General features: G+C 55.8%; 1 protein-coding gene across 4 annotated transcripts; it reads right to left on the reverse strand.

Annotated features, from left to right (window-relative positions):
* Nucleotides 1-3,499: 3,499 nt before the first annotated feature.
* On the reverse strand, nucleotides 3,500-14,208 carry orc2 (origin recognition complex, subunit 2). 4 transcript variants are annotated; one of them, XM_078551440.1, is made up of 13 exons: nucleotides 14,102-14,208; nucleotides 13,419-13,445; nucleotides 11,965-12,019; nucleotides 10,335-10,498; nucleotides 9,689-9,787; nucleotides 9,139-9,248; nucleotides 8,883-9,015; nucleotides 8,406-8,502; nucleotides 6,702-6,848; nucleotides 5,911-6,082; nucleotides 5,084-5,145; nucleotides 4,570-4,688; nucleotides 3,500-4,014 (listed from the first exon to the last, which is right to left on the reverse strand). In XM_078551440.1, the coding sequence occupies exons 4-13, from the start codon at nucleotides 10,395-10,397 to the stop codon at nucleotides 3,928-3,930; spliced, it is 1,089 nt and encodes a 362-aa protein (XP_078407566.1). In that variant the 5' UTR covers nucleotides 10,398-10,498; nucleotides 11,965-12,019; nucleotides 13,419-13,445; nucleotides 14,102-14,208; the 3' UTR covers nucleotides 3,500-3,927. The 4 variants fall into 4 exon arrangements, with proteins under 4 accessions (XP_078407566.1, XP_078407565.1, XP_078407568.1 ...); XM_078551439.1 differs by having other exon boundaries at nucleotides 13,419-13,450; XM_078551442.1 differs by lacking the exon at nucleotides 11,965-12,019.
* Nucleotides 14,209-14,421: the final 213 nt, after the last annotated feature.

Raw genomic sequence — 14,421 nt, forward strand, 5'->3', positions numbered from 1 at the left:
ACAGCCAGTGGTCGTGGTACACATTGGTACAAACGACATAGGTAAAAAAAGGGATGAGGTCCTAAAAGTAGAATATAGGGAGTTAGGAAGTAAGTTGAAAAGTAGGACCTCAAAGGTAGTGATCTCAGGATTACTACCAATGCCACGTGCTAGTCAGAGTAGAAATAGCAGGATATATCGGATGAATACGTGGCTGAAGAGATGGCGTGAGGGGGAGGGTTTCTGATTCCTGGGACATTGGGACCGGTTCTGGGGGAGGTGGGACCAGTATGAACAGGACAGGTTACACCTGGGCAGGACCGGGACTGATGTCCTAGGGGGAACATTTGCTAGAGTGGTTGGGGAGGGTTTAAACTAAAATGGCAGGGGGATGGGAACCTATGCAAGGAGTCAGAGGAGGGAGAATCAAGGACAAGAACAAAAGACAAGAAAGGGAATAAGAAAAGTGATAGACAGAGAAATCAAGGGCAAGAATCAAACGGCCTCAGCGAAAAATAGTGGGAACGGGACAAGTAATGTTAAAAAGACAAGCCTTAAGGCTTTGTGCCTTAATGCGAGGAGCATTCGCAATAAAGTGGATGAATTAACCGTGCAAATAGATGTAAACAGGTATGATATAGTCGGGATTACGGAGACATGGCTGCAGGGTGACCAGGGATGGGAACTGAACATCCAGGGGTATTCAGTATTTAGGAAGGACAGAGGAAAAGGCGGTGAGAGTTGCATTGCTGGTTAAAGAGGAAATTAACGCAATAGTGAGGAAAGATATTAGCTCCGACGATGTGGAATCTGTATGGGTAGAGCCGAGAACCACTAAGGGGCAAAAAATGTTAGTGGGGGTGGTATATAGGCCCCCAAACTGTAGTGGTGATGTTGGGAATGGCATTAAACAGGAAATTAGAGACGCATGAAATAAAGGAACATCTGTAATTATGGGTGACTTTAATCTGCATATAGATTGGGCAAATCGTGGAGTGTATACGGGATGGTTTTCAGGACCAATACGTTGACGAACCAACTAGAGAACAGGCCATCCTCGACTGGGTATTGTGTAATGAGAAAGGAATAATTGGCAATCTAGTTGTCCGAGGCCCTTTGGGGCTGAGCGACCATAATGTGATAAAATTCTTCATCAAGATGGAGAGTGATGTAGTCGATTCTGAGACTAGGGTCTCTGAATCTTAATAAAGGAAACTACGATGGTATGAGACACGAGTTGGCTATGATGGATTGGGAAACGTTACTTAAAGGGATGACGGTGGATAGGCAATGGCAAACATTCAAAGAGCGCATGGGTGAGCTGCAACAATTGTTTATTCCTGTCTGGGGCAAAAGTAAAACAGGAAAGGTGGTCAAACCATGGCTTACAAGGGAAATTAGAGATAGTATTAGATGCAAGGAAGAGGCATACAAATTGGCTAAAAAAAAAAACAGACCTGAGGATTGGGAGCAGTTTAGAATTCAGCAAAGGAGGACCAAGGGATTGATTAAGAAGGGGAAAATAGAGTACGAGAGTAAGCTTGCGGGGAACATAAAAACTGACTGTAAAAGTTTCTATAGGTGTGTGAAGAGAAAAAGATTGGTGAAGATAAATGTAGGTCCCTTACAGTCAGAAACAGGGGAATTTATAATGGGGAACAAAGAAATGGCTGACCAGCTAAATATATACTTTGGTTCTGTCTTCACAAAGGAGGACACAAATAACATACCAGAAATGTTGGGGAACACAGGGTTTAGTGAGAGGGAGGAACTGAAAGAAATCAGTATTAGTAGGGAAATGGTGTTGGGCAAATTGATGGGATTGAAAGCTGATAAATCCCCAGAGCCTGATAATCTACATCCCAGAGTACTTAAGGAAGTGGCCCTAGAAAGGGAAATCATGCTTGACAAATCTACTGGAATTTTGAGAGGATGTAACTAGTAGAGTTGATGAGGAGGAGCCAGTGGATATGGTTTATTTGGACTTTCAGAAGGCTTTCGACAAAGTCCCACATAAGAGGTTAGCATGTAAAATTAAAGCGCATGGGATTGGGGGTAGTGTATTGAGATGGATAGAAAAGTGGTTGGCAAACAGGAAACAGAGTAGGGATAAACAGGTCTTTTTCTGAATGGCAGGCAGTAACTAGTGGTGTACCGCAGGGATCGGTGCTGGGACCCCAGCTATTGACATTATATATATTAATGATTTAGATGAGGGAACTAAATGCAATATCTCCAAATTTGCAGATGACACAAAGCTGGGTGGGAGGGTGAGCTGTGAGGAGGATGCAGAGATGCTTCATTATGACTTGGACAAGTTGAGTGAATGGGCAAATGCATGGCAGATGCAGTATTAATGTGGATAAATGTGAGGTTATCCACTTTGGTAGCAAAAACAGGGAGGCAGATTATTATCTGAATGGCTATAAATTGAGAGAGGGGAATGTGCAACGAGACCTGGGTGTCCTCGTACATCAGTCGCTGAAGGTAAGCATGCAGGTGCAGCAGGCTGTAAAGGACTGAGATGAGGAGAAATTTCTTCACCCAGAGAGTGGTGAGCCTGTAGAATTCACTACTACAGAAAGCAGTTGAGGCCAAAACATTGTATGTTTTCAAGGAGGAGTTAGATATAGCTCTTGGGGCAAATGGGGTCAAAGGATATGGGGAGAAAGCGGGAGCAGGCTATTAAGTTGGATGATCAGCCATGATCATGCTGAATGGCAGAGCAGGCTTGGAAAGCCAAATGTCCTACTCCTATTTTCTATGTAAAACTATGTTGACTGGATATGGGGCGAGCAGGATGAGAATTGGGAGAGTGATGGGGTCGCGAGAGGTGGTGAAGTAGAAGCTAGACATCCTTGGGGCACTCTGGGGGGGGGGTGGGGATAGAGGCAGGAAGAGAAGCTATTGCAGGTGATTCTCTGCCCACGACTGGATAAGAATGGAACCAGACGAGGGCAGCCCCAGGCAGTTGGATGACAAAGGAAAAGCCTTACAGGAAGACGGTGTGGTCAACTGTGTCAAAGGCTGCAGACAGGTCAGGAAAAAAGGGGGATAGTTTAGCACAGTCACATCATGTGACCAGTCACATCCCTTCCTTCAGCCCTGATGCAGTGCTGGAAACCCAACTGAAGAGGTTCAAATGCCAAGTTGTGGGAAAGATGGGCACCAATTAGAGAGAAGGAATGAAAGGTGGAGCTGAGGGGGCAATTGGTGAGGATGGAGGGGTTTTTTTGAGCAGGGGGGGTTGTTAACTGCAACTTACAATGGCACAGGTGGTGTGTCTGGAGAGGGAACAGTTCACAAAAGCGGTGAGCAATGGGGTGGTCAGTTTAAGTGGGAACATGGGAGAAGAAGGTGGATTAAATACATCGCACGGGCACAGATCACTCACACACACATGTCGGTTGGGCAAGAGGGAGGGTTGTGTTGGGGAAGGAAGGGTGAAGAGTGGTGAGATCCGACATCCAACTTTAATACACTTCACTAAATACAGATTAGGCAGAGTGCAAAACATCTGTAATAGAAATTTATTTATTTATTTATTTATTTTTAAAAACACTTTGCAAATAACAGCAGCTGTGTGACGTCAGTAAACAAATAATCAGGTTTTCAATGTCAGAGATAGAGCAGTAAAACACAGTGAACATCTCACCAGATTAGGTCAAAACAGACCACCCAAAATATCAACCTGCAAAAAAGGTGAGAGTATTCGAGGCCCACCCTCTAACCATACTCCAGGAACTCGAATGTAGGCGAGAGGGTTAACCTGGTTACCAGTAACTTGGGAAATAAGCTCACTGGAGTACAGATTTCCATTCTGATCCCTCACATTCGGACACAAGGCACTGAAGATGTTCTGGCGACTGGAGCCTGGGATTTCTTCATTCGTTCCTGGAATTCTGCAGCCGTTTTGGTTATCGATTCCCAGGGATCTTCCCCTTCAACCTAGGTCTCCTTGTCCTCCATTTCGAAGAAGTCGCTCAGCGTTGCCACGTCGATGGGGATGATGAGGTATTCGACACCATCAGCACCCTGGCAAATTGAAACAGCCGACTTGACCCATTGGGCATTGATCCACTCAAACAGTCCTCGACTCCAACACCCGACAGTTAACCTTGGCTAATCCGCAAGCCATCGTGAATATTAAGGAAGACGGTGGGGAGGTGGTGGTCATGTCACCAGAGTAGTAATCCAGAGACCCAGGTTAATGCTCTGGGGGATGTGGGTTCAAATCCCACCAGGGCAGCTGGTAGAATTTAAATTCAACTAATAATCTGGAAAATAAAGCTAGTCTCATGGTCACCATTACTGAGACTATCAACTGTTGTAAAAACCCATCTGGTTCACTAATGTCCTTCAGGGAAGGAAATCGGCCAGACCGTACCTGGTCTGGCCTACATGTGACTCTAGATTACGTGGTAAATGGTTAATAACAAATAACAGCCCACATCTTAAAGGAAAAAGTGCCCCAATTTTCACAATGATCAGTGCAAGATGCACGTACTGCCTTCAGCTGGGGGTAGAATTGGGCGAAGCAGAAATGTTGCCCCTTTCCCCTCCCCACCCTTACACACAAAGGTGTCTCACCTTTTTATTCCTGATGAGTTTGTGGTCTCGAAACTCGGTGAGCTGTGCCCGCAGGGTGAGGTTGCTATTCACCAGGAAGGCATCGCGGCATCGCTGGTAGAAATCCTGAAAGGACAAGCCTGAAGAGGAGAAGGCAAAGACTGGAATTTAGCGGGATCATACTCCAAGGGAGAGAGAGAGAGAGAGACAGTCGCGCAACCATGCTTGTGACCCATCTTCCTACTGAAAAGGTTCAGCCTGGCCAGCTAACACTGGGAGCACCCGCAGCAGACACGCAGCACTGCCTGAGCCTCAGACTGGCAGTCACAGGGCTCACGCGCCGACCTGGTTATGCCACACAGGCAGTCGTTTGGGACAGGCAGCAAATATGTGAGGTTCGGACAGGTCTTGCCCCGCCACAGAACCTGAACTTGTGGCTGGCTGAACCACCCTGTCCCCTCCTGTACTGTCCCACCCATTTCTACACTCCACCCCTACCCCGCTTTCTACCCAATTTGTACCAGGCCACTCTTACCTGGGTAGGTCGAGTTATCCTTGTTCTCCAACTGAAACTGAGCCAAGAGCTTGAATATTCCCCTGCGGCAGAAGAAAGGGACGGGGAGAGTCAGAACATGAGAAAGAGGGCCACCAGGCCATTCGGCCCCTCAAACCTGCTGCGCCATTCAACAAGATCCTGGCTTATCTGATTATGGCCTTAACTCCGCTTTCCAGTCTGTCCCACATAACCCTTGACTCCCTTGTCGATCGAAATACTGTCTAACTCGGCCTTGAATATATTCAATGACCAAGCCTCCACTGCTCTCTGGGGAAAGAGAATTCCACAGCCTAATAACCCTCAGAGAAGAAATTCCTCCTCATCTCCATCTTCAATGGGAGGCCCCTTATTCTGAAACTGTTTTCCCCTAAGTCCTAGACTACCCCCTACAAGACGAAACGCCCTCTCAGCATCTACCCTGTCAAGCCCCCTCAGAATCTTACATGTTTCAATAAGATCTCCTCTCGTTCTTCTAAACTCCAATGAGTACAGGCCCAACCTGCTCAACCTTTCCTCATGAGAGAATCCAGAGTTCCAGGCCCCCTGTAATTATCTGGAAACCTCAATCCCACTTCACGGTTCACGTTCAGCTTCCACCGACCCAACCCCATGGATATTCGCAGGTAGGTCCCTAACCTCCCTTCTCCCCTTCCTCACTCACCCACCCTGGCCCTGTCTGGCTTCATCGGGCAAAGGTCAAGATCGAACTTGACCGGATTCTCAACCCCCCCCCACCAGGGGACCCCAACCCATTTAACTGCACCCCACCTGGATTCCGTCGGCACATTGCCCCCTCCGCCCGTTACCTGGCGTTGGGAGTGAGACTGCGAAGTACATGAGTCAGCGAGCTCAGGGCCAAGGCTCCCGACTGTCGCACCAGCAGCGAGTTCTCGTACGAGGTCTCCTCCGTGTAGGGTTTAAAGGTCGTCACCTCGTACCACAGCCAGTTAAAGAGGCAGCTTCGCGTCTGATCCCACACTGCCAAATAGGAGCCAGAACACCACAGGGTCAGGTGTAGTCTCCTCAACCCAGAGAGAGAGAGAATTCCCATTCCAACCCCACAGGGTCTCCCTCACACACAAGGACATCCCGACGACAACACACACACGCACACACACACACACACACACACACACACACAGCCCCCACCCCTGTAACCACACGGAGCGCCCCCGACTCAGCCCCCATCGTCAACGCACCCACCACAGACGGGGGCTTAACCCCAATGACCCAAGTTTGCCATTTGTAGACACCCCCCACATCCCCACCAAACAGGACAGACCGCAGTTTTCAGCCTGATCCACTGGCTCCGTGACCTTTCCTCGATCGACCTGGGCCTCTTCTCCCCACGGTCCAAGAGAACACGAGAGGACTCGGACTGAGGTTGGTCAATGATAGGCTGACGATCTGCCTGCCCACAGCAGGAGCCAGAGACCGGAAACCACCCTCGCCAACCTTGGCGTTCTCAATCCCATTGAGATTCTCGGACTGACACTGGAGAATGAGTTGTGTTGAAACCCCCCCCCCAACGCACACACACACACAGGGACACACACAGGGACACAACAGGACAGAGGACAGGGTTACAGGCACTTACTCAGAGGGGCATTCAGGTGATCAATGGATGCGATGAGGTGGATGCCAGGAATGGCAGTGAGCTGGCCCAGTATCTGCTGGTTCCGGTCCCCCCGCAGCATCTGCCCATCGATGTTATGGATGAGAAGATAAAGATCCAGTGAGGAATCTGACGGCGAGAAACACAAATAAACAAACTCTCCAAACCCAGCAGAGCGTGGATCTCCGATAGACACCGCAGCACAGGGTATGCGCATTCCCCACAGTTCCCCCACACCACCCCAACCACTCAACACACCCAGGTCACGGTCCATCTCCCCCATCCCCAGCATCCTCCCCACACTCACCCCTATCCTTCCCCTCCTCCACACACCCCACCTCCCCTCCTCCACACACCCCACCTCCCCTCCTCCACACACCCCACCTCCCCTCCTCCACACACCCCGCCTCACCTCACACACTCACACGCCCCGCCTCCCCTCCCCCACACTCACACGCCCCGCCTCCCCTCCCCCACACTCACACGCCCCGCCTCCCCTCCCCCACACTCACACGCCCCGCCTCCCCTCCCCCACACTCACACGCCCCGCCTCCCCTCCCCCACACTCACACGCCCCGCCTCCCCTCCCCCACACTCACACGCCCCGCCTCCCCTCCCCCACACTCACACGCCCCGCCTCCCCTCCCCCACACTCACACGCCCCGCCTCCCCTCCCCCACACTCACACGCCCCGCCTCCCCTCCCCCACACTCACACGCCCCGCCTCCCCTCCCCCACACTCACACGCCCCGCCTCCCCTCCCCCACACACCGCCTCCCCTCCCCTTCCCCCCACACACCCAGCCTCCCCCACCCTTCCCCACACGCCCCGCCTCCCCTTCCCCCCACACGCCCCGCCTCCCCTTCCCCCCACACGCCCCGCCTCCCCTCCCCCACACGCCCCGCCTCCCCTCCCCCACACGCCCCGCCTCCCCTCCCCCACACGCCCCGCCTCCCCTCCCCCACACGCCCCGCCTCCCCTCCCCCACACGCCCCGCCTCCCCTCCCCCACACGCCCCGCCTCCCCTCCCCCACACGCCCCGCCTCCCCTCCCCTTCCCCCACACGCCCCGCCTCCCCTCCCCTCCCCCCCACACACCACCTCCCCTCCCCTTCCCCCCACACACCGCCTCCCCTCCCCCACACTCACACGCCCCGCCTCCCCTCCCCCACACACCGCCTCCCCTCCCCTTCCCCCCACACACCCAGCCTCCCCCACCCTTCCCCACACGCCCCGCCTCCCCTTCCCCCCACACGCCCCGCCTCCCCTTCCCCCCACACGCCCCGCCTCCCCTCCCCCACACGCCCCGCCTCCCCTCCCCCACACGCCCCGCCTCCCCTCCCCCACACGCCCCGCCTCCCCTCCCCCACACGCCCCGCCTCCCCTCCCCCACACGCCCCGCCTCCCCTCCCCCACACGCCCCGCCTCCCCTCCCCCACACGCCCCGCCTCCCCTCCCCTTCCCCCACACGCCCCGCCTCCCCTCCCCTCCCCCCCACACACCACCTCCCCTCCCCTTCCCCCCACACACCGCCTCCCCTCCCCTCCCCTCCCCCACACGCCCCGCCTCCCCTCCTCCACACGCCCCCCCTTCCCCTCACGCGCTCACCCACACCCTTCCCCCACCCACCCTGCCTTGGTTGTGTGACGCCCTCTACAAACACCGATAAAGCTCTGCAGACACACACCCTCTTTAAATGCCCTGACGATAAAGTCGAGCTGGTCCATGGGGTTCCGGAAGCTTCCTTCATTTCCTAAAACCTCCTCTGTTATGGAGTTCAGAATCTGCGGCACAATAATTGTTCAGTTAACGCGTGAATGTGACTCCTCACCCCCAAATGGGCCCCTCTCCCTCCCTCCCTCCCAACCACACCCCCCTCACCCCAGACCCCAGAAGACCCATCCACTACCCCCACCAACCCCCAATATCCCGCCAACCCCCACATGGACCTCCCCCTCCCTCCCCTCCCCTCCCACCACAGGGCCCTCTCCCCTCCTCCAGCCTCCACACGACCCCCAACAGGGCAGCTGGGGAGTAGGGGATGGGGTTCCTCCTCCCCGGGGCTCACTCTTAGTTCAGGCCTGGTACAAATCAGAGCCCTTGGGCCCTCTCACCAGCAGCTTCTGTGTTCTGACCTCAGGCTGGCTCCTCTGTGAATACTCACGGATTTAAGGGTAATACTCGGGAAAAATCCATTCACCACCACATGGACCATCCCTTCCAACATCTGAGAGCGGAAATCTTCCAGCAACTCCCTCTTGGAGCCGAGGCCATACAACACGAGGCTGAACCCCAATCTAGAGACAGGGCGGGGGAGGGAGAAGCAGACGAGCGGCTGAATAACGGCACTAAGGCGTCAGGGCACTGCATTTTCAACCACGTCAAATCACCGCACCGAGGGTCTCGCACGCTACACTCACTGTGTCTGCAGCATCCACTTGTGAAAAAGTCGCTCGTGTTCCTCTTTGAGCTGCCTGAGTTCGCCTGCAAAGGGTGAACTGTCGTCTCTCAGCAGCCTCGTCATGGCCTCCTGAATCAGGATGGGAAACAAAATCAATCAGATTGCAGCTTGGTGAGGGGCCTGGAAAGGAGGCGGTGTGGGAGGAGGGAACGCAACCCAGAAGGGGAGGGGGAAACACAGCCTGGTTGGGAGGGAGAGGTCACGGAGGTATGATTTGGTGGGGGTGCAGCTCCTCCTGCACCCGAAGCATGACCAAGGCAGGGACTGCGAGCTCCAGCAGCCAGAGGTCAGCACTGAACCTGGACAGAATATCAAATTGGTCTCCTTCAGTTACCAGAGGTAAAGCAGCTCCCCGACCCAGGCAGGAGGGGGGTTCCTCCAGCCATTGCCCTACTGAATTTGATCAGCGTTGATCTGCACCTCAGCTACCATCCGGCCATCGTGATTCGCTACCCCTTGGTACCCTTGCCGAACAAAACCCCATCAATCACAGCCCTGACGGCACCTACCTGATCCAGCTTCGGGGTCTGCAGCTTCTGTAATGTGCGATCAGAGGTCAGGACCTTCGAACTGCTGTGAGCCTCGAAGTACAGCTCAACGTGGCTGGGCTTGGAGAGAAGAGGAAACGTCAGCAAGCTGCAGCAACCCAGGGACGGGGTGAGAGCGGCGAGACAGCCCCGACAATCAGCACCGAGACTGCTCGGAGGTCACTGGGGTCATTCACTACAGGCCGTGCGTCAGAAACAACACGCTGTTTCAGAAAGCGGGGTCGAGCCCAAACAACACCAAAGAGCGGTCTGCTCGCCACCCACAACAGGGGAAGAAACGGACGCCAACATCAGTAACCCCATCTCAGGTTAAAATAACACCCCGGGTCTGGACCTGGACCTGGGCCTGAGCCCCAGGCCCGAGCCACACCGATGCATTCTCATGACGAACAGCGCAGGCCATAGGCATCAGGACATCTCCTGACTCGTCATGAGGAGGAGGCAAGTCCCTCAGGGTGAAACAAACACCCCCTCCCTCAGGTGGTGTGGCGCAGCGGGAGGCTGGACCTGCTCCCAGTCCCGTCCCAGAGCGGCATCTACCCACCCAGCCCCATCCACCCCCCTCCCCAGGGGCCAGACCAAGCTCACCAAGCCATGCGGAGCTCACCTGGGCCTCTTTCCTGGATTTCTTAACCGGCGTTTTGGCTGGGGTCGCTGCTCTTTCCGGCATGGGTCTGGGATTGGAGACCCCTCCCGGGGAACATTCCTGTCCACTCTCGGAGTCTGATGAGGAGTAATCGCTCTCGCTGCCACTACTCAAATCAGCCAGGTCTGGAACAAACAGTTAATGGCTAAAGTCAGAGTTAAGAGGAGTGACGAGGCCTGGCCTGCCGCTGCCCCAGGCAGCCCCCTCCCGTCGCCTCGCCCCGGGGGCAGCTCCCTCCCCGCCGGACACAGCCCCTCCCCCGCCGCCCGGGATTGGGCACCGCCCCTCCCCCGCCGCCCGGGATTGGGCACCGCCCCTCCCCCGCCGCCCGGGAGTGGGCACCGCCCCTCCCCCGCCGCCCGGGATTGGGCACCGCCCCTCCCCCGCCACCCGGGATTGGGCACCGCCCCTCCCCCGCCACCCGGGATTGGGCACCGCCCCTCCCCCGCCGCCCGGGAGTGGGCACCGCCCCTCCCCCGCCGCCCGGGAGTGGGCACCGCCCCTCCCCCGCCGCCCGGGATTGGGCACCGCCCCTCCCCCGCCGCCCGGGATTGGGCACCGCCCCTCCCCCGCCGCCCGGGATTGGGCACCGCCCCTCCCCCGCCGCCCGGGATTGGGCACCGCCCCTCCCCCGCGATTGGGCACAGCCCCATCTCCGCCGCCCGGGATTGGGCACAGCCCCTCCCCCGCCGCCCGTGATTGGGCACAGCCCCTCCCCCGCGATTGGGCACAGCCCCTCCCCCGCTGCCCAGGATTGGGCACCGCCCCTCCCCCGCTGCCCGGGATTGGGCACCGCCCCTCCCCCGCCGCCCGGGATTGGGCACCGCCCCTCCCCCGCCGCCCGGGATTGGGCACCGCCCCTCCCCCGCCGCCCGGGATTGGGCACCGCCCCTCCCCCGCCGCCCGGGATTGGGCACCGCCCCTCCCCCGCCGCCCGGGATTGGGCACCGCCCCTCCCCCGCCGCCCGGGATTGGGCACCGCCCCTCCCCCGCTGCCCGGGATTGGGCACCGCCCCTCCCCCGCCGCCCGGGATTGGGCACCGCCCCTCCCCCGCCGCCCGGGATTGGGCACCGCCCCTCCCCCGCCGCCCGGGATTGGGCACCGCCCCTCCCCCGCCGCCCGGGATTGGGCACAGCCCCTCCCCCGCTGCCCGGGATTGGGCACCGCCCCTCCCCCGCTGCCCGGGATTGGGCACTCAGTTCCTTTCTCTCTCTCCCTCGATGTTTTGAACAAATTCCTTTCCTCCTGGCGATGTGGTGGGGGAGCAGGTTCTATCACTGGGATTCCTCCTGGCGATGTGGGGGGGGAGCAGGTTCTATCACTGGGATTCCTCCTGGCGATGTGGGGGGAGCAGGTTCTATCACTGGGATTCCTCCTGGCGATGTGGGGGGAGCAGGTTCTATCACTGGGATTCCTCCTGGCGATGTGGGGGGAGGAGGTTCTATCACTGGGATTCCTCCCATTTATCCCAGTTATATTTTATTCAATGTTGGGCTGTGCCTTTGGCCCATGTCTCAAGCTTAGGAATTGGAAGTCGAGCAGACCCTCCCCACTCCCAGCCTCCCTTGTTCCCACCCCCTCCACACTCACTGGTCAGACGTTTCCTCAGTCTGTAGGGGGTTGTCGACACAAACTGCCTCTTCCCCTGTGGGGTAGAAATTCCAAATCAGAACACAGACAACCAAATCAGAACACAGACAACCAAATCAGAACACAGACAACCAAATCAGAACACATGCCAGCCTTCCAGAACAGTCTACCAACCTACACAAACCCACCTCCCAGAACAGTCTATCAGCCTGTGCATCACTTCCCAGGACACACACTGATGACAGCCAACACTTCACTGGACACAACTCTTAGATCAAATACCCTCAGCCAGGGAATCAGTCATACATCACCCAGCCCAGAAACCATGCCAGTCTGTGCTAATCTTACCAAGCACACGTACAGGCCGCACCTTCTTTCTGTGGTGTCCAGTAAAATTAACAAGGTCCCGGGAGCAGAGGGTGAAGGCAAGTACAGCACGGGGTTAGATACAGAGTAAAGCTCCCTCTACACTGTCCCCATCAAACACTCCCAGGACAGGTACAGCACGGGGTTAGATACAGAGTAAAGCTCCCTCTACACTGTCCCCATCAAACACTCCCAGGACAGGTACAGCACGGGGTTAGATACAGAGTAAAGCTCCCTCTACACTGTCCCCATCAAACACTCCCAGGACAGGTACAGCACGGGGTTAGATACAGAGTAAAGCTCCCTCTACACTGTCCCCATCAAACACTCCCAGGACAGGTACAGCACGGGGTTAGATACAGAGTAAAGCTCCCTCTACACTGTCCCCAACAAACACTCCCAGGACAGGTACAGCACGGGGTTAGATACAGAGTAAAGCTCCCTCTACACTGTCCCCAACAAACACTCCCAGGGCAGGTACAGCACGGGGTTAGATACAGAGTAAAGCTCCCTCTACACCATCCCCATCAAACACTCCCAGGACAGGTACAGCATGGGGTTAGATACAGAATAAAGCTCCCTCTACACTGTCCCCATCAAACACTCCCAGGGCAGGTACAGCACGGAGTTAGATACAGAGTAAAGCTCCCTCTACACTGTCCCATTCAAACACTCCCAGGACAGGTACAGCACGGGGTTAGATACAGAGTAAAGCTCCCTCTACACTGTCCCTATCAAACACTCCCAGGACAGGTACAGCACAGGGTTAGATACTGAGTAAAGCTCCCTCTACACTGTCCCCATCAAACACTCCCAGGACAGGTACAGCACGGGGTTAGATACAGAGTAAAGCCCCCTCTACACTGTCCCCATCAAACACTCCCAGGACAGGTACAGCACGGGGTTAGATACAGAGTAAAGCCCCCTCTACACTGTCCCCATCAAACACTCCCAGGGCAGGTACAGCCTGGGTCAGAGGAGGAGTCTGGTTCTGACTGCTGGTTGCCATGACTGATCCGATGACGCTACGATTCGTTACTCTCTAACTCCAGGGCAGGTAGATAGCAGATGCTCTGCTCCATCCTCACCTTTGACGGGGTCTTGCTCTGGATCGCCTGTCCTGGGGGGGAAAAAAAGACAGATTCCTTCAATCTCCACAATCATAACACAGAGAGGATGGGAAGAAACGCCTCCCGACAGACATCTGAATCCCTGCAATGCTGGGACTGGGTGACTGCTGAGGGAATCTCAGCGTTCCTCCATTGCCATGAAATCTCCTTCCCAGACAGTAGCCGTTTCGCAAATTAGAGAGACCAAGCAGTGCCAGCCTCACCGCGGTTGGTGGGACATCTCAGCTGGGAGGATGCAACTGGGGCTAAAACTGACCTCAGTAGCCTGGGTGAGGGCAGGGAAAGGAAAGCCAATATCTGCCCGGGGTCTGGGGCCTGATCACTGTCCTGTGATACTGAAGGACGGAGCCAGTGATGAGGGAACTGAGGTGGGCGCTATGGTGGTGCGGGTATGGGAAGGCAAGAGAGTGAAAGGCAAGACTCGGAGTGAAGGCGGAGTCAGCATCAGCTGTGATGCCTACACAGTTGAGTAGCCTGCCAACAGTGCCCACACAAGCAAAGGACAGGGCTGAGTTCAAGCACACAGTGTGGGGGGAGGGATTATTACAATGCAGTCATTATCCTGGTCACCCAACATTGCTCCAACCCGTTGGGCCAGATTCCTGTCGTGATCCAAAGTTAGTCAGGATCTATCGACTCACCTTGATTCCTGATCTGATTCGTTGTCAATCGCCTGTCAGCTGCACAGAACGTTACACTTTTACCGGGAGTCTGGGCGAGTTCAGAGGCTGCAAGTCAAAACAGGATGGGTGAGCAATGGAAATATCAATGTTCACGATCCCCCACCCAACCTCCTCTTGGGGGAGGTGGGCTCTCAGAGACTCTTCCATCCCCATGCACAGGATAAAAGGTGTCACTCTCCACAGCTCCCACATGCCCCACCCAACAAATTTCCTATTAGTTACTACACAAGCATTGCATATTTGACAGGACAGTGTAGAGGGAGCTTTACTCTGTATCT

Source organism: Cetorhinus maximus, chromosome 11 (assembly GCF_964194155.1).
Source record: "Cetorhinus maximus chromosome 11, sCetMax3.hap1.1, whole genome shotgun sequence".
NCBI lineage: Eukaryota > Metazoa > Chordata > Chondrichthyes > Lamniformes > Cetorhinidae > Cetorhinus > Cetorhinus maximus.